We start from the raw sequence: 20,061 nt of genomic DNA, 5'->3' as shown, positions 1-20,061 counted from the left end.
AAACACAAAAGATTTTACCCAAACCAAACAGCGCCCTCCTATGGTGTCCGCCCGTGCTTCTGAAAGGCCAATAGCACAAAACGTGCTCCGGTATAGGCATACCATACTTACCTTTATTGTTTGTGGAATGCAGGCAATACAAAAGGTATTAAGCTATTAAACGCGTCCTTTGCTAATGTTGGTATTGCTTTAGTGACTGGGACGCAACAATAGTTTCGTAAGACCATAGGATAAGTTGGGGCATAGTGTAGTAAAATAAACAAAAGCAACAACAAAACACGTGTGAGACACGGAAGAAGCATCGTCCACTTTGCATAATACATGCTGTCCTTTCTCACTTGTGACGATACAAAAATACCAGACGGCCATTCCCAACAAGCAAGATCTTTTCTCTCCTCAAGTCCGCATCGCGTGGGTGGTTGGTGTTTGCACAATTATTAAGAGACGAAGCGCAATGTTTCTCTCGCTATCAGTTCTTGCGATGATTGCACTTCCAGTGAGCGAAATGGAGGTCTGATGATCGAACATTCGAATAATCGATTATCTGGCACAGGTTTAGTGGAATCCTATACGTACTCTGAAGGAAACGTGCCAAGTCCCGCTCGAGCTCAACTCCGTGCTGAACCTGTACGCAGGCAAACTTTGCGTAACCTGTTGCCGATTCCCATGGCCAAATTCTTATAAGCTGCATTATATAGGTAAGCCTCTCCCGGTGCTCCAGCATGAATGGAGCGGAAGCAATAGCTCCTACATTTTTACGACACTGCAGTAAGACAGGATGACAGTGCTTTGAAAAAATTGTCACCCTCGGGCATTTTTGTAAGAAAAAAATAATAAAAATGAAGAATGGCGGAATAACCTTGCACCGTTATCAAAGTACAAAGTGTACCTAGCTTTTCAATCATTTTTCTTGTATAACGAGTATTTCTCCCTCTTGTTTTTTAGAGAGGTGCATCTGCTGACGTCATATCCCCTGCGGGCTTTTTAATATTGCGCCACCATGTAACTTATCTTTCTCGACGGAAGAACGGTACCCTTGTGTCATTCGTCACCATGGGAACAGTAAGTGGATTGATAAAAAAGCCTGAGCAGCAGGCGTGACGGCTGGAGTTGCTTCAGAACACGGCGTTGAGCTGGCCAGAACAATGAAAACTAATCTCACTTGAGGTTGCACCACCGGCGCCTTGAAAGGAGACTACAGGGGAAATGTGACTGCTGTTGAGAAGTCCCCGCAAAGACAGCAGTAAGAGCGTGCTCCAAGAAACGTTTCAAGTGGAGATGATGCAACTTGCCAGGCACTCATTTCACTCAAATGTGTTTGAACAAGCCACGTTAAAGCCACGCGGCGTGTTAAGTAAAGGGTTTTGTTAATAAGCGGGCATTTCACATTAAAAAGGTTCCGTCAGTGAGAGATGTTTATAAACCCAATGTAACAGTTAAAATTAATGGACAAATACTGAACATTTGGAGTAGGAGCTCTATTCCCTCATTCCCCGATAACGCTGATTACGGTTCACATTATGGCAGCTGAAGAAAATCTTCTTCCTGCCCTGTTGGGTTCGGCTTTCGATCAGATCGCCGGGACAAACTCCACCCAGGCTCTCTACCTGCCGTTGGGTAACGACACGGGCTTGCTGCCGGCGAACGGCACCGGGTTCCCCCCATCGAGCGAGCCATCCAGAGAGCCCGAGGAGGATTTCTGCGACCTACAGTACGGGGTCCAGGACCAGACGGCGCAGTCCCTCATCACCGCCGTCTACTCTCTCACCATCCTCCTTGCTGTGGTCGGCAACGTCATCGTGATCGCCGTGCTGGGCTTCGCTGCCCGGGCCAAGACGGACCTCAACCATTTCCTGGTCAATTTGGCCGTGGCGGATCTCCTTTCGGCCGTTTTCTGTATGCCCTTTACCTTCGTCTACATCATGAAGGAGGACTGGTATTTCGGCTCACTGGGATGCCCCCTTATATTTTTCATTCAGCAGGTAAGTCAACTTTCCCGTCAGAACTGTCAGACTAACATTTCCAAACGTTTCATTCGCGATGACACTAAGAAATACCAAATTGGTAACATTTAAAGTTCCTGCTTAGATTCCGTTTAATGTTAAGGAAGACGTTCTAAAACCAAATGTAAGTTGATAGATTTAGTAAAGTATGTGTGATGGCTTCTGCATCGTATAGATTGGCTGTGCGATCAAAGAAAAATTTCCTAGTAATTGTTATGTTGTGGAAGTGATATCCTCTATTCTGCACTCGCATGCTGTCAATACAGAAAGCCAATATTCCACTTCCCCCAAAAAATAATACTCGGGGTCATGTCTCCTGATTCACATTAGGCCTAACCAACAATATGCTGCTCCGTGTGACACTTTCCCCTGGGTTAAACTGTTGCATTTTCATTCTGCCCGCACCACCGGATGGGGCAACGTTAGATCCATCGATTGTGTGAAGTGAAAGTGTCTTGTGGATGTGACCTACTCGCTAGCGAGTTGTTAAAGTAATGGCCCGTAGTTTGTTGGAGGGAGAGTTGGCGGGAAAGGTTAGAATGCGAGCGCGACTCTTGAAGATTCGCTGCAGCAAGCGCCAGTGCCGATGGTCGTCATTGCAACAGCACGACAACATTTATAAGGATTACGGTCGGATATCTGGCAATGTTTGTTATTCAAAGGTGCCGACTTATTATCATGACAGTGGTACCATGTTTTGTGACAGGAGCCCCGGAAATCTAGATTTGTAACTCCCAGTCACAGGTCGGAGGTGCGAATCCAGCACCTGGTATTTGTATGATGTGATCTTCGGGGTGTATAAATACAAATTCTAACTGTGCAGAAGAATCCTCAATGTAATTCTTTCTCCTTCCATATCTTAACTGTTTGTTGCTGGGTGCTGTCGAACTAGGTGTACGACTAGTTTATTAATTTTCATTTAAATTCATACCCACGCTTCCCTGAAAATAAATCATTACCTGTGTTTGTCCATTACAATCGAATAGCATCCTTTCGAATGAATTGAATGTATTTCCTGCAGTCTTAATGCTACTTGATCTTCCAAAATAAACACAATCATTATACGCAGGGAGCGATGAAATTAGTAGTTAGAAGCAACCTTAAATATGATACTGCACCAATGCTTTATGGAATGATTCGAACGTAGCGTCTTCCATAATTACGGAATCCCATGCATTGTATCTCCCCGTTTGTCTCATCAATGAGAAAAACTAGCCTTTGTTGGCATATGTGTATAAAGCATATTGCACAAGTAAAATGAGCAAATACTTCGGCTCCGGTTGCTTCCTAAAAGGACCCGTCTTTGTGTGCTATCCAATGGCGTTAAGTTTGAAAACTACCCACAAAATTGTTTTCCACACGATTTTTTTCACAGGGGATTAACGCCCCCTGGTGTTCTACTGAACAGAACATTTGTCCAAGATGTATCACTGGCGTTGCTGCCACTGATTTCGAGTGCTGTTTTCATTTTACCAATGAAAACCGCTTTATCAGCGGAAGAAAACAACCTAGCTGCATTTATTCTTAAAGTTATACAGTGTTTACTTAATCTTTAGTGACGAGGGTCATTTCTCTTTTCGTGGTCAAGGTGATATACTGAGTGGGTGTTGTCTTAATACACTGTACTGCATCAGTGCCTGATATCAGCGGTAGGAGTTATCTCTTTCGGTAAACAACTTTAGGCATCTTTAACTTCATAATTAAAGATACCTTCACAGTTTAGATAAAGATATATGTCTGACGCTTTTCTTTAAGTTTTCATTGATATTTCCCACAATTGGAACTTTAGCCTGAAGAAACCTCTCATCGGTACAAACTTGCTTTTCTGAATCATGTGTGGAACAGACAGTTATTGACGCTTGAAACGGGAGACATGAGTATCGGTTTTAGAAATCTCTTCCAATTTTGCTCACGACCGCTGGTAGACTACTTCACTGGATTGCTTGCAATCCCATGTTAATTGTCCCTGAAGCAAATAATCATCATGCAAAGTTCCGACCGCGAAAGAGGCGCCAGAGGTAGATGGCGTTTTTGATTAAAATGCTACCTTGCAGGGTTTTCCCCCGCAAGTGATACCAGATATGTATCTGCATTTTAGCCTATGTTGGGACCAGTGGCTCCATCTCAAAGTGCTTTTCGACTGCAAGACTTCATAGGTGCCCTGGAGACCTTAAACCACCGTGCAGTCTGTTATCGACCGATGTTTTCCCTCATGCTGTACCCGTCATCAATGTCGACCTACATGTATTTGTTTTGGTTTGTTATATTTGGTTTTAGAGGCAAAACACGAAATAAAGCACAGTAAATTCGGAAAACGTCTTCATGGTTGAATGCACAACTAAATCATGGCGAAATGAAACTAACTTCTGCATCGACCCAGACATTATACAATGTTACCAGTATTGAACTGATTTTATGAAATAAATAATGCTTACAATGTGTTACTCGTTCACTGTAAACGTCGATGATATCCTGTTTAATTTTCAGTTGTCACTTGTTGTCTAAGTGGTGTAGCGATCTTCAGTATTAGATTAGTAGCCAGTTTACATAGCAAAAGACTTCAAAGTTTTCTCCCGAGGTTTATCCGAGAGAAAATTAAGTTTTGAGAATCAAAAATCGAGAAAATTAAATGATTTTCTTGTGAGAGGTATTTACTTGGTATCTTCCACCGACTTTATTTTTACCTATTTGGCATGACACACGCAATTCCTATATAAGTCAGCCACGCGGGAGTTCGTAAATCCCGAAAGACATCTGCCGTTATTGAGAACATCGCATCGGCTGACATTTTCAAAGAAGAATTGTTTCCTTTTCAAGGGCCAATAAAGTTGAGGAGCAATGCAAAGTAACAAGCGGTTACTGGTGCAAACACGCTCAGGCGTTGGTCAGGTACGAAGGGGAGTGTAACAATATAGTCCCCAGGGAAAAAAGTGTGTTTCACGTCAATGGGTATCCGAAGACCGGATGCCGCATAAATACATACCAAACGAATCAGAAGAACTGGTCAAAGACACCGCGAGGCGTCGGCCAGCACACACCTGCTGAACATCTTGTATTAGGTGTGTTGCACCAGGCGTCAACTGTTCTGGAATTGTGACAGAGAGAATGAGGAAATCGATGATATAAAAACTATCACTTGCGATACCGAGCTCGGGATGATAAAATAATGATGTGAATGTCGATAGGAGCAGATGTGAAATATCGACCTGACACCAGGAGGGAAGGTGAAATGGTGTCATGAGAGAAAGAAAGAAAGGAGGAGAGATAACTCGACTGTTATCAACCACAGCCGTTAGACGATCCGAGCAAAGCACTGGCTTGGTAGCTGCGGCGAGGTTAAATGCATTTGACACTGGGCGCCTGACGTGGGGAAGGCACTGTGCGGAAATGCCCGGTTAAACAAGTTTCCTCGCTTGGAAAGCAGTTTGGCTATTTTGTGGTTGGCATTATTGGTCATAAAGTGAAGAAACTTCAATGACGTGATCGTCAAACAGTTTTGTTGAAAGAGTGTTAGTGTGCAAATATAGAGATCTTTTGCTCTCTTCAGTTTAATACAAGTTATAAAAGCAGTGGCAAGCGTTACCGCCACTTGCAGAAGACCACAACCATTAAATGTATTGAGTGTAAGTTCAGCGTAATCTGACATCTCGTCTTATAAACCACGACTGGAGCAGCTTCGCGAAGCTGGAAATATTTCGTCAAAAGTTAGCTTATTTCTCTCAGCATTGCTAGGAATATACATGTACGTGGCATTTGCGCACCCCCCAAAATCCCTCCACAAATGAGGGATCCGTGTATTGAAAAGACAAGCGAAACACGTCCACACGCAACAGCCGGGCACTGTCGAGCAAGTTGGCATTTAACTTGTCGATGGGAAGCACTAGCAGATCACAAGTAAAGTTGGCTTGAGGAAATTACGCACCAGACGTTGAGTTAAAGCCGCACACAAGGACTGATATATGCTTCAATCAACAAGCTTATTTGTGGAGACTTCAAAAAATACAATCAATGACAGGGAAATGTAATAATTTCATTAGATTGCGGGATACCATAAAAAGACACTGTTCAATCCCTGCAAAGCCCGGATAAGATGCTTGCATGAAAGATGATGTGGTTTCAGTCTGTTTTCTGCTGAGAGTGAACCCTCATGGGGTGTAGTGTTTTTGCAGACGCTGCACGCCCGGTACTTAACGCTAATCCCCGAGGGTGTATGTAAAATCACATTGAAATCGAAGGATTTGGGACTGTTAGGGTTAGACAAAAGCCATTAGAGCACTCTGTTTTTTCGACGGTCAGCGCTCTTTCGCCAGATCCTAAGGGTTTCCTCTACTACAGAAATCCTTTATTCTTCGGGATTTAATTCCCAGGTCCGGCTTCCGCTTTGACATTTTCACGCGCAGTTTTCATCCATTGAAGCCATGCTGCCGTGTCTATTGGCCCTTTGCCAAAAAACCCTGGGAAGTTTCAGGAGCCTCACCCGAGGCGTGGATATAGAGGGAGGTGGTCAAACCCACTCTGACACCCACTAAAGGACATAATACAAAAAACGAAAAACAATGACATAGATAGTCGTCATTTTTGAATGACATCATGTAAAGGTTGTTGTGCGCATACAGCACTATGTAATGCATTTCCTTTGTTCCCGTCTAGATCTGTCCATAACGATCGGGCATAAAAAATTTGACGGGCCTGAACCCCCCCCCGAAAAATTCTTGGATCTGCCAACGCTGTTCCCCTGGGAATTATGTTATTTCTAAGCTGCCCTCCAACAACAAGAGAGCAGGTAGCTGCTGGGCGCATTCACTGGTCCCCTCCACCTTTACAAGGCGCTTAGAAGAGCAAATGCCTTTTTTTGAAGGAAATACGTCACAGTTACTGATCCACAAGGCATTGTGCGTTATGTGTGCACATTTAGTTCCTTGTCATCCCCACACGGAATTGTTGACCTATGATTCTATCCATTGAGTGGTCGACGAAATTACGTTATGCATTAACCTCGCCCTTTCCAGCGCTTTTAAGGGCGTAAGGGATGATGAGCGAATCGGACGCATAGACTTTATTCATAGGGCCAGCCATATTGAATTTGAAAGCGAGGTTAAGTCTTCATGTTTTAATGTTGAGAATACCAATGAAAGCAATAAAATGAAATTTCATGACCAATTTGCACCTGTCTACTCTGATAAATAATTTCAAATTCATGATTGACCACATAGAACTGTAGGCCTACCTTGTCAGATTCCGGAAAATTATTGAAAGGGGGTCTTGGAACGCACAGAATTATAAAACAGTCTGGTGCCAGCGTAATCGACATCAGTTTCCAATATACAAAACAGATCTGGGGAAAAATAACAAAATGGCATCCTTGTGAGTATTGTTTATTGCTCATTAACGCCGAGCGAGGTTGAGAAGATTGCGTTACCAAAGGAAATATGTGGGAACATTTTGGCGTTTTATACGTAGTCACGTGTTTTTTTGCAACCAGATGCAAACAGAGTGATGTTTCATTTTCACATATTACTACGTTGCAACATACAAACCTAAAATATTAAAGAGCAAACCTATAAAATGAGTCTACACCATCTGGCATTTTAAGGAACTATGTCGATGACATTTAGGGAATTTCAAAGAAATTATGTTGAAGCCCCTTTAAGCCTGCATCTGACCCCAAGTTTCAAATGTCAGCGGGAAGTCGTTGATAAATATTTGTCACTATACTGCTGGGGGTGAAACGTACATCACAACGAAGTGTTAAACTCTCTTAGTATGTTTGACAGGGAAGCCCGCTACTGTCACGAGTTCAATACATCATCAGACTGGGTCTTGTTGCCAGTGCGAGATAGACACTCTCTGTGGGCACTTGCCCCTACTTAAGCAGTCGGTTTCAAAACGTCAAAGTCGACTGCATGCTTTCTCTCGGCATTCCTAGCTAACGTGTTGACTGGAGCTGCACCCGATCGTTGTATTTGCACAATAAAGTAGCCCTCATGCCGAGAGGAAATGAAATGCTGCGGCAGTTCTAATGGATCTGCGGGCCAGTGTTCTCTGCTATCAGCCTGGGAGCGAAACTGGCAAAATTCTCTCAAATATAGGTTGGCAAGCGCATTTTAAAGGAGCAATTTCGAGAACAAAAAGATAAAAACATTTCTTAAAGAGATAAATGACTCCCTTCTATTGGTTTTTCTAAGCTTCTAAATTAGAAACCAAATTAACTTGAATTATTTGATAAGATTAACTAATTCACTGGTGAGAAGGGGAGGGATGTCGAACAAAACTTGGTCTGCACGCATGCGCTTTGCAATAGTACGAAACAACCAACCAATCACATTAGTTCCAGAACCATCAGACTACTCCTTAAGTGGACTTTGCCATAATAAGAAAAATACCCTTTTAAAACACCCATCAAATAAACCAACTCTGGAAACTGACTGTATTAGGTCGCCCTTCCAATGTAAATTGAGTAAAGTAATATAAATATAAATCGTCGACTGGAGAGCGTTGTACCACCCTTTCATTTTCAGTACTCGATCAAAGTCCGAATGTGAACGTTCAAGAAGAGCACAGCTTTATCTTTTACTTTTGCCGCGGAACGTATTCAACATTTCCAAGAAATAAGTCAGCGCACTACATTTTATGTGGTACAGGAATTTTTGGCCACCCATAGTGATAATTGTATGGGTCTTGTGATGTAAAGTCTGACAGTTGAAAAATACAAATGGACTCGGTCACTCACCAATAGCTTGGTTATTTTAACACTTCAGTCTACAAACATGACTGTGTGCATGCATTTGTGCTTCTTGGTATTTTCTCACTTGCCCATGCAGTGCAATATACAGCAAGCTCGTTTGGACTTCATTAAACACCTTATTACACAGTCCCGTGAGGACCCCGAAGGGATATGAATATGGAATCATTCTGTGAGGCCCTGGATGCAACCGGTGGACGAACCTGCGCTCGTGCGAAGAGACAGAGCTTCTTCTGTGCCGCTTGACTGGTGAGAATGAGCCCGTTCGGCATTTCAACAGCGCATGCTCCAAAATGAAGCGCTCCCAAGGCAACCTCGCTCCCATGGGTACGATCTTGCAGCGTCATGTTGGTTCCCACCATGCCTTGCTCTATGTAACCTTCTTTAAATATTAAATTAGGACTTTAGTCAGGTCGTTTACGCGCGACGCAGATCTACGCTTGCGTGATGTGCTCTGTTCCCAAATGACCTTCCTCTTTTAGAATACCGACCTGGTTCAGTACGTTTTCGATGGTCCTATCGCATGATTGTCTAGTGAGACAACAGACAACGTCCACACATCATCCTTGTCAATTCTATTCTACACATCATTTAAGAGCACAATTTTACAACGGAACAAAAATGAAGAAGAGTTTCTCTACGAATCTCGAAGATTAAACTTTGACCTCTAAATAGGTAGAGAACTGCTGTTCTGTTTTGATTCGCCAGTCAGGGTAAAAAGTGTCACGCAATCAATCACGTTTGTGTAGATGTGTCTTTTGCATAAATGCATGTTCATGCCAAAAGATTTGAAACCGAGTTGATAATCCCTATTTTGTGATGTTTTCCAATTATCAGATATGTTTGTAGAAACTTTATACTTGGATTATTTATATACATGTATGTCAAAAATATATACATCAAGACAGGATTGCTCACGGGAAACAAAATTGTAATCTTGATATTCGAAAACATGTCTTTCCTTGTCGAATTGTTTTTAAAAAATTTAAAAGAATTACAATTCAAATTAATTTTTAAGAGCAGTATAGTAGTTATCAGAATACCTGATAGTAATACAACAGGTAAACTGAGCAAAGGGTGTGGTGTTTATTATACGTTGCCTAGACAATTAATTATCATACATTCACCTGCATTGTCGCAATATTTCTGCTGGGAAATTTCAAAGAAACTACATGTACATCTTACTACTTCCACCTGTCCTCTTCTTTCCTTTTCCCCATTAATCCCCTTCTTCACAATAATAGTCAGTGCGAAAGATCAGCCTTGATAAGCGTTCTTGGATAGAGCACGTTGGCAAATAAGACATAAACGATTAACGAACTCGTACGTAAGTAACGTAACACCTTCATCCAAACGTTACTGCTTTTTCCACTGCTCAGGATAGGAAGTATAAACACATGCCGGAAAGTATTTGACCGTGTCCAGTCAACCGAAAGGGAGCTCCAGCGAACCGTACTGTTTATAAATGTGGATATAATATTTTGTAACTTTCATGCATGCGCAAATAGTGAACTGGGTCAATCTTTTCTCTGTCGATGACGAAGATGCATGCAAAAGTGTAAAATGTTAAATGGATAACAACTGATTTGGGATCCAAGCCCTAGTTTGGATGCTGAGTGCTGGAAATTTGGCTTCCCTTTGATTTCGGTAGTGTTTGGTCTATAAACATATAGGCATATAACAGTACGATACTTCGTTCAGTTGATCGTGTTGAAAGCATGGATGTTTCTGTGTTAACGTGAAGATTATTATGATCAAATCTGTTGTTTATTATCAAGCGAACTCATGGGTCAATCCAGTCGAACGCTGAACTCCTGATTGATAAGCTCATTTGGTAAACGACGGTAGCGGCAGTCAATTTATTAGCTGGAGACCATGTGATGAAATCAGATAAGAGCGGAGTATATTTCACATTGCCTCGCCAGATCGTGTGGCTGGCTCTCTTTCATACGGTCCCTCGCTTCTAAAGTCATTTATCTAACAGCGAAATTGCAAATGAAAACTGACACGTTACAGATTTCACGGGGGAAAACGCCACAGAAGTATCACAGTGACACCATTGTATATGACTTTATGGGGTCGCAGTTAAGAATGGGTATTGCCCTTATTATAGCACCCCCCCCCTTGAGTTGCTTATTTTGCTGGGGGTGGGGGGGTCCGATCCCCTAGGATTATAGGAATCTAGGAGGATTTCGTTACAACAATAAAATCCCCTAACGATCACATGCACGAGACCTTGTGACAGTGGCTCTCGGCGTGAAAGATTTAGCCTTCGGAATCATTGATACAGATTGCCAGATGCAAAAATAACTGAACTTGGGTTTCACTGTTTGGTGAAATTGACTACAACTGGCTAGGCCTTGTGGTAAAAGCACCGTTCTACAAAACATCTCACCGTTTACGTTAAACCGAGTGATTACGCTCAGAAAGCAATAGTTTCTATACGCGGTAACTCAGACACTTTCCTCAGTGATCCAAACTATTTCTTGATCTGGAGTTTCTCGGATGAGTTGCAGATAAAAATGTGACTGAGCATAAAACGGGAAGCTCTGGATCATTTTACACCGAGGACGACCTGGACCAACGGTCAGAAATATTACCGCTTGTCCACTGGAACCACGTGGACCTTTCTCTAGTATCAGTGGCGGGAAAACCCTCAACCAAAGCGTCCAGTGCGATTTGAGACCATAGGGAGCCGCCTCTGTGGCGATTTTGTGGGTTTAGTTTTGCTTTCTTACGAGCTGTCAGTTTCAGATGTCTGTATTGCCAATGTTATTTGACTTCAGGCCAGGTCTGAAGTTGTTAAAGCTTTTCTAATTGACGTCATGTTTTATAACTGAATGAGATCAAATTACTCATGCTGTGCAGGGTTAGAATTACCACTTTACATTCCTGATTCGCCAGGAAAATTGAGTAATCCAATATGAAATCAATGATGTGCTCTAGCCTGCTTCCGGGATATCTAGAACGACGTGTCCAACACCCCGCACTGTTGGGATACAGCGCAAGCAAACTTAATCCATCGGAGCATGGTTGGTTTTTGTAAACAAAGCAACACTGAACGAGATTGTTTCCGTAGCGCTTTTTCAAGTGCATGCATGATCAATCAGGATTCAACTTGAAAACGCAAGTTGAACGACAGACAAAACCTCCATGCTGATGCAAACATTTCTTGTGCCAAAACAATTTTGCTTTCCTGACATCCTGTGGAAGGCAAGATTCCAGAGGACCCTGTTTATCGTCAAAACACCTGTACATGCCAAGACATGTATTAACTTCACAATTCGCGTTTCGAATATCATGCCAATTTCCCTAGGCATTTTGTATCTTATTTCCCTATGTCTTGAGGAAAGGGTTTAGGATATACGGTGTTTGTGGTTGTTCCAGCTGGGTATAGTTCGTGTGTTTAAAAGACTGAAATAATATATTCTCACTTTCTTCATTTTGAAACATGTTGTGTTACTTTCGTTTGTGCTTGGATTCACTTTTAACCTATTGCATAGTTACTTCCTCCTCTTTGACATCATACCTAAACGCTAAAAAAAACGCAATTAAACACATTGTGTGATTATTTTCTGCAATAGCTTCCATCAATTTCGTGCAATACTCTAAATATCTTTTGCACTGTAATGATTACAATCTGGCAGCAAGAAAGTGTTTCCAAAATGTTCAACTGTAAACACGTTTTTTTCCTCTACATCAGTAGATCCTTTGCTTTCCACAGGTAACAGCAAGACAGAGCAGGATATCGCCAAGCAGAATGCTTTAGTTGACGGCAAAGCTCTAATAGCCTTCTGAATTAGACTTTCTGAACGAAAGGTCCAGCTGCTTTTACACTTCCAATTTTGTCTCAAATTGGAAATTGAGGCCATGTCCGAAAAGGGCTTCCAGAGCTACGGCTAGGTCTATTGTCTAGGCGTCTCCACGCATTTCCGATGGAGTGAAGACCTAGACCTTTGCTCGTTTGCCGTTTTACCTATTAAAAGAATCAGGCATAGATAAGAGATTGTAGGAAGCCATAGAGCAGAAGCTACCGACTGAATCGCTGACCAGTACTGCAGTGTCCCCGTCACTCAAGCGCGCATTCCTATTAAGGCCGTTTTCCAAAACTCAACTTCGTCTCCGTCTCAGGCTTCGTGTAGGAAACCAATCCCCGATTGTGGGCCTGAAGCATTTAAATTAAATTGAAATACTGTCATGTTTGGCTCTTTTGCATCTTACTTGATGACTTACTATTGCGCTTACAACCTCAAAGTCTAGAAGAAAAAAAAAACAGTTGAAGCCTGAGACGGAGCCCAAGTCAAGTATTGGAAAACGGCCTAAGCTTGGCGAGCGCTTGATTGTGGCAGTGTGTTCCCATTGGCTGATGAGGAAGCATTCAATGTGCATCTCTTTTGTGGGGACACCACAGTAACAGCTCCTGATTCTTGTCACCAGATCCATCTATAGTCTTCGACGCATGTGGATGGTTTGGGTTATAGGAATCAAGTTGGAATCAAGTTCCACATAGCTATTTCAAGTACTTGTACATTTTACTTGACAACGATGAGGGTATCCCGCTGTTGATATGGAGTCGTGGTCACGACTTTGCGTTTACAAGGCCTCTCTGGGTTTCACAGTTCCGCACTGGACCAGGATTCAGTCAGCTGCCACGTAGCCTTAATTCAAGGCTTCAGTGAGCAGCTGCCAGCTTGCATGAGGCATGAATGCATTCGGTCTAAAAGAAAAAAAACGCTGGAGATAATAAAAAAATATTTCCATCCGTGACTTGCTGAACGCCAACCTTTAAGCCAGGGGTAAGAATCCTGGAGCAACTGTGTGACATGCAGAAAGTACACGTATTTGCTCTGTGTTCGCGCGCTGTTACGACGGGGGGGGGAGTTTGATTAGAACGCTCTCTGGTTTAACCCTGAGCCAATAATCTGTCCATCACAAACGTACAAAGGCCTGACCCTTGGTGCTATTAAAGATATTTCAATGGTCTCCGAGAAAAGATCGCCATCAAGGTTGTTACCAAGAACCCTTGGTTCCAAACATTCTCCCAAACAATTTGTTCTTGAACGGAGTTTGCATGTGTTTTTTCACCCTGTAACGAAACATCAGTCTCCAACTTTCCGCCTCATGGGCTGTGCCTGCGATGTGAAATACATGTACATTATTGGACTGAAAAATGATTTCTGGCTTCGCTGAACGCCAAAACGATTGCGCTTGTGGCAAACAGAGCAAAACACAACCGACGTCACGGTACGTTTTTCTCTTTTTTGGCAATGAGAGAGAAAAAAGGAACCAAATAAGATGGCTATGGATGGGATGAGCTAAGGATGATGTCAGATGAGACGAAATGAACTTGCGTTCACCTTGAGCATTTTTTCAGGGCAGAATATTAATATGCCACGTCACAATTACGGACCCAGTGGTCGAGTTCAATAGGAATTCCTTCAAGCACTTCTTTGTGTCTGTTTTTTTCTCCTGCATTGAAATTGGTATTGAAATTTTTAGCCACTTACTTTGTTATGAAATCACGGCATGTTCGCTTGGTCTATGTTGTAGAAATTTCGTAAAAATTGTGAAAGCTTACTGATGAATCTGTTACATCTGGCTATGTGATACCTTCGTTTAGCAGGCTGTATGTTTATGAGAAATCAACTTTTCAGGAATTATGAGGTATCAGGAATTTATGAAAATGTCTGGAGACTCGATTTGGATTTGTATGGGATTTTTCAAGATCAAGGTATCTCGGGACAAACGTTCTCTTAGCCTTGTGTTAGAAACAGGCTTATGACTGACTTATGTATGACTTAACGTGGAGAAAAAACACAAAGGAAACAAACTACGTTCCCTGACGTCATTGGTCTAGTCCTCATTCAATTCTGCCCTCTGTGGTCAGCGCCTGCGCAGTGTTTATTAGAGAGTGTTATAAGGACAATACGATTCCGCAAATATCACTCATTTCCACCAAGGCCAATTGTGATGCGGCCTTTAGTTAAAAACATCATGACCACAAACCAGGAGAGTACATGCATGCGGAGGTGACGGCAGAAAATCACAAAGCTTCTTTTGAGTATGGCTAAAAAAGGCTTCGCCGCTAGTAATATTCGTAGATGCAATACAAAACTCTCAGGAGATTTTATACTTAATGGACTATTTCGCTATATTTTGCTTTGTACTTGGAAAAGTTGTTAATTTCGTTAGATTATAGATAACACATTTATTCATTGATTTTGGTTTTGGTCTTTTTCTTTTCTTTTCAATTCCCTTGAAGGTGGTCATCTGCGTGAGTGTGTTCACCCTAACCGCCGTCAGCATAGACCGCTACTTCGCCGTGGTGCGGCCCCTCAAGGCGCGCATCGCCCGCTCCAACGCCAAGACGGTCCTGGTCATTTCGGGCATCTGGGTGGCCTCGTGCATGATGGGGCTGGTCCAACTCCTCCTGGCCCGCACCCAGGAGTACCACTGGTGCTACGGCGAGCGCCACCTGGCGGTCTGCACAGAGCACTGGCCCGACGAGAACCTGGAGTTCGGCTACGAGATCTTTAACATGGGCGCCACCTACTTCGCCCCCTTGATCATCTTCTGCTTCACGTACAGCGTGGTCGGGCGCAAGCTGTGGGGCCGCAACCTCCCCGGTAACGCTGACCACATGAGAGACGCCTGCCACAGGAAGGCCAAGCGAAAGGTAACTCGAGAGCTTACAGGTGGAAAATAAACAGATAACAAAGGTTGCTTTTTACATTTTACATTCTGTGGCCAGTTTAATAGCAGATTGTCAGTACCGAAACTAGTCGATGATAATTGAGTCCGAGTTACAGCCTGGGCAACTCCATGTGCAATCTGTACTTTGACCGCTAGTGCATTGCCTCTTACCAATGCACCCGCTCGATAGAATACATTTTGTCCCGTAGGACAACCGCTTTTATGAAATCTCAATGTCTTTCACATTTTGACATTATGTATAGTATCATTTGCTGCTCTTCGCGGTCTCCCACCATTACTGTTTAAGTGATACCCTCTATATTCTTAGCTATGAAAAAGGCTATCGATAGCCAGTGATTCAACCGTGCCCCTGAGCCTAAATCCACGTAGCCGATTTGATAGTCCAGTCCAAATCCACCGTGTTGGTCGAACTAATGTCAGCCATGTAGTTGTCGGTGGAACAAACTGGCCTTTATTAAGGTTCTTTTGAATGGCTTTCAAAACCCTACGCCATTAATACTGTGCCTGGTGTAGTAGAGAGTTAGACAACTTTTAAGCTATCTCCTTTCCTACGAACAACGGTAAGTTATAGTGATCGGTATACATAGACATGTTGATGTCAGTTTGCGCCTTTAAGCACCACTCTATCGCCGGCCTCTATTTTAAAGCAAACTTCCCGAGAAGCATCTTTCAGGAACTTAATGGATAGCTTGCCCATGGCTGTCCTTTGCCAGTCACATCAAAGACTCGATCCACGCAAAGGGTATGGGGTTCGAGGAGAGGCCATTTACATAATGAAAGAGATCCCCCCCGCAAAAAAGGTTTGTGTTAACTATTCGACCTTTTCAGTTTCGTTCTGTGTTTTTGGAAAGCTCAAACTACTTTCCCGGCCGAATTACCAGATCTTAAACCGATTGATTTGACCTGAGGGGACGTATTGCTCTAGGAGGCTTTCGTCACTATGAGGTAATGGCTACTGCCGTGTTAGTGTTGACATTTTCAACCATTACCTGCTCCTTGGAATTAAAAGGCCCTGATGCTTGAAAAGGAATATGCTCCTGTATTGGCTAATAGTTCCCCGTAGAAATTCCTTTGTGGTGACTTCTAATAAGGACTTTGCTGCTGCCAAACCCTCGCGAGGCAACTGTTTCAACATTGATTCCAAAGTTGTGTGTTTTTGGAAATAAACTTCACTAATGATCACCTTTTGGCATTGTCAGATAGCAAGTCCTGCCGCTGAAATCGAAAAAAACATTCTGTACGTGCAAGAGTGCTTTTGACATTTACAGGCCTAAGTATCAACATTCACAGGCCTTTGTACCAACATTCACAGGCCTCTGTACCAACATTCACAGGCCTTTGTGCCAAAATTCACAGGCATTTGTACCAACATTCACAGGCCTTTGTACCAACATTCACAGGCCTCTGTATCAACATTCACAGGCCTTTGTAGCAACATCCACAGGCCTTTGTGCCAACATTCACAGGCATTTGTACCAACATTCACAGGCATTTGTACCAACATTCACAGGCCTTTGTACCAACATTCACAGGCCTCTGTACCAACATTCGCAGGCCTTTGCAGCAACATCCACAGGCCTTTGTACCAACATCCACAGGCCTTTGTACCAACATCCACATGCCTTTGTAGCAGCATCCACAGGCCTTTGTACCAACATCCACAGGCCTTTGTACCAACATCCACAGGCCTTTGTACCAACATCCACAGGCCTTTGTACCAACATCCACGGGCCTAAGTACCAACATTCACGGGCCTTTGTACCAACATTCACAGGCCTAAGTACCACAAACACCACGCAACAAAGAACCGCGTTAATCACGTATAGAATCAAAGTCAGATAAGGAAATACTACATGTACCCTTTTGCTTACAACCATGCATCAACGCAGGGGCCAATCACCGTTGTTAAATTTGGTTACTTAGTCAGGCACAGTCGATGAGTCGAGAATGAGCTGGTTGAGTGGCCGTGCACCAGCGAGGATTGGGAGCCAGCTGTTTGCTGTGAAAGGTCTTCTTGTGGAAACGACTGATCACGGTTCTAGACTTCTCTGAAATATCCATTGTGAACTGCCATGACCTGTTTTGGCATGTAGCAATTTCCAAACGCGCATCGGGTCGACAGATTTCGCGCATTGTGATGGGCCGACGTGTTGCTAACTCTTGGAGGCGCACTACTGCAAAACGCGCGTATTGCATTTTGGCACAGCAGCCATGTAGTGTGACACGATGCACTGTATGCCGTGCTCTCGAATGGCAGTGGAACAACGCAGCTTTTTTCAAATTCGGCGTTTAGTGCCGCTGCCGCCCGTACAATCGCTACACCCATTAAGTCGGACAAGGCGTGTAGCCTAGCCTAAGGTTCTTTGTTTTCTGTCATTTCAGGTGATCAAGATGTTGATGATGATCGTATTTCTCTTCATCGGCTCCTGGCTTCCACTCTACATCTACCATCTGATCGTCATCACCAACAACGCTGTGGTCAGCGATTACCCGAACTTCTTCTTCGTCTACTTCTTCACCGGCCACTGGCTCGCCATGGCCAACAGCTTCATGAACCCCATCGTCTTCGGCTTCCTGAACGACAGTTTCCGGGTAACTATGCAGGAAGAGAGAGTGTGAAGTCCAGCCACAGAATTCCTTGACCGAACAGGGGCATTGTGCATAGAGTACAGCTGAACCTGTCGCTCAATAGAAGGCATGTAGTGGTAATGGCATTGTGGGAAATGATCGACATTACGCTTCTCGTCAATATAATGATCCTTGTGTCGCTCATTAGTTAATTTTTGTAATTTGTTGACTTGCATGTTCTCCATCTTCAAATCATAGTGGTATTTCGTCGATTTTTTATGTCAACCTGCAAGCCTGACAAAGCTCTATGACATAAACAGCTCTCGTCAGAGAGAATTATTTTCAAAGGGCCGTGCGCTTTGCGAGATGTGGACGAATAGAAACAAGTCATTAAATCTGTTTTTCATGTTAATGACAACGCACAAGTTGTCACATTTCACATCATTTTATATTGTCACGTCTTATTTGTCAGTGACATTCATGATTTCCATGTCCATTTCGGGAAGAATACAATCATCTGCATGTACACTGTATTTAAATCCCATATTCAATCCGGTTGTGTTCATTTTCCAGTAATCTATCGCTTTTAGCTTACAGGATATCAGTAATTCAGCTGTGTATGAAAGGCTTGCTCGTGATATAGGTCACCAGATCTTCTGGATGTAGTTTGGGGTGGTATTTGCGTCAGTGGCGTCCCACTTCTTAAGGAGGGATTGTAATAGCTGCATCCACGAAGGCTAGCAGGGCATGCCCTGATGAAAATTTATTCATGATTTTGAAATTGTTTATTAAACTTGAGAAGTGCATACAGCTTCGTGATGGTTTAGTGGTTTTATTTTTATATAGTGCGTCAGTACAATTGTTATTACGTGATAAACCGCGTCCGTTATTTAATTAATATTGCCACTGAATAAATGTATGTTGAAATTGATAAATGCAGCTTTGTTTGTATGTTTTTAGTACAAAGATCGATAGCGCAGAATATAATTATTACATGGCATGAGAAGGTCCTCAACTGGCTGGCCGTATTTAGTCACAAGACAAATTACATCAGTTGTTAAAGCAAAGCAAATAAAGCTAGATGACCAAATTGAAAAGCCATCGTCGCAATAGACAGAAATATTCTGTAATCAATTAAAACATGCCTGCTTGGAACTGTTCACCTGTAGTGTGTTTGGAGGAGTTAATGAAGAACACGCTCTGTGCATGGTAAAGACTTTTTAGTTCTGTTCTCTCTTCTTTTTTGGTGACCCATAGGCTGACGTGCGGCGATTGCTGCAGCGATGCGGGCCGTGCACGGAGAAGCTTAACCAGCGCCGACGCCTCCGAAGCCGCATGAGTACCACGTCCAGCCTCACCACACGAACTTCCAGCTTGGTAGGGTTAAAACTGTGTTCCTTATTACTGCAAGTGTGCACAAAGCAGATTTCAACAACTTGTTTACCTGACTCCGAATAAGTGTAATGAAAAGGGAAACGTCGAATCAGACCTCAGGAACGATAGCTGAAATATGAGGCTGTGCGTGAGCACCAGGATTCGTCCTTCAATACTTTCCTTTTTGGAACACAGTTTAGGGTAATATTCCAGAATCGTCCTTGCACTGAAAACAAACATTTAAGTTAGCCAAACTTTAAATACTGAAAAAAAAAGCTTTTATAAATCTGGAAACAGTGACGTTCATCGCTGAATTAATTCGTTCATCTTCATAGAATACAAATTGTGAACTCCAAATGTGTCCCTTTCATTGCATGTCCATTAGCCATGTTTTAGTCGAGTCACGGTCCATCACGAGTCTATTCTATGTCCATTAGAGGTCATCCGTCTTCGACCAATTAAGTCATAAGCTATTCACATGGAATATGACAAAAGCATTCTTTTGTCAGTGTTCTTCCAAGTTGTATGACCGGTCTTGTGAAGGGGACAAGTAAATTGAACCGTGAAGGGGCATGTGAAAGATTCGACTAAAACTAGACTCCCTGCGAACTCTTCCTCAGTCCAATTCCAAAACTCCATTAACAGTCACTTGCTAATCGG

General features: G+C 43.0%; 1 protein-coding gene across 1 annotated transcript in view; it reads left to right on the top strand.

Moving 5' to 3' along the window:
• LOC110978030 (prolactin-releasing peptide receptor-like) overlaps window positions 1-20,061 on the top strand; it is a 36,363-nt gene that overhangs the window by 12,822 nt on the left and 3,480 nt on the right. Inside the window, exons 2-5 of the mRNA XM_022233916.2 lie at window positions 946-1,982; window positions 15,008-15,421; window positions 17,842-18,051; window positions 19,285-19,404. Coding sequence (XP_022089608.2) covers window positions 1,521-1,982; window positions 15,008-15,421; window positions 17,842-18,051; window positions 19,285-19,404 — 1,206 coding nt within the window. The 5' untranslated portion in view covers window positions 946-1,520. The remainder of the gene's footprint in view (window positions 1-945; window positions 1,983-15,007; window positions 15,422-17,841; window positions 18,052-19,284; window positions 19,405-20,061) is intronic.

Source organism: Acanthaster planci, linkage group LG19 (assembly GCF_054643075.1).
Source record: "Acanthaster planci isolate LZ-2023a linkage group LG19, COTS_SCS, whole genome shotgun sequence".
Taxonomy (NCBI): Eukaryota; Metazoa; Echinodermata; class Asteroidea; order Valvatida; family Acanthasteridae; genus Acanthaster; species Acanthaster planci.
This window is presented reverse-complemented; position numbering and strand designations above follow the sequence as displayed.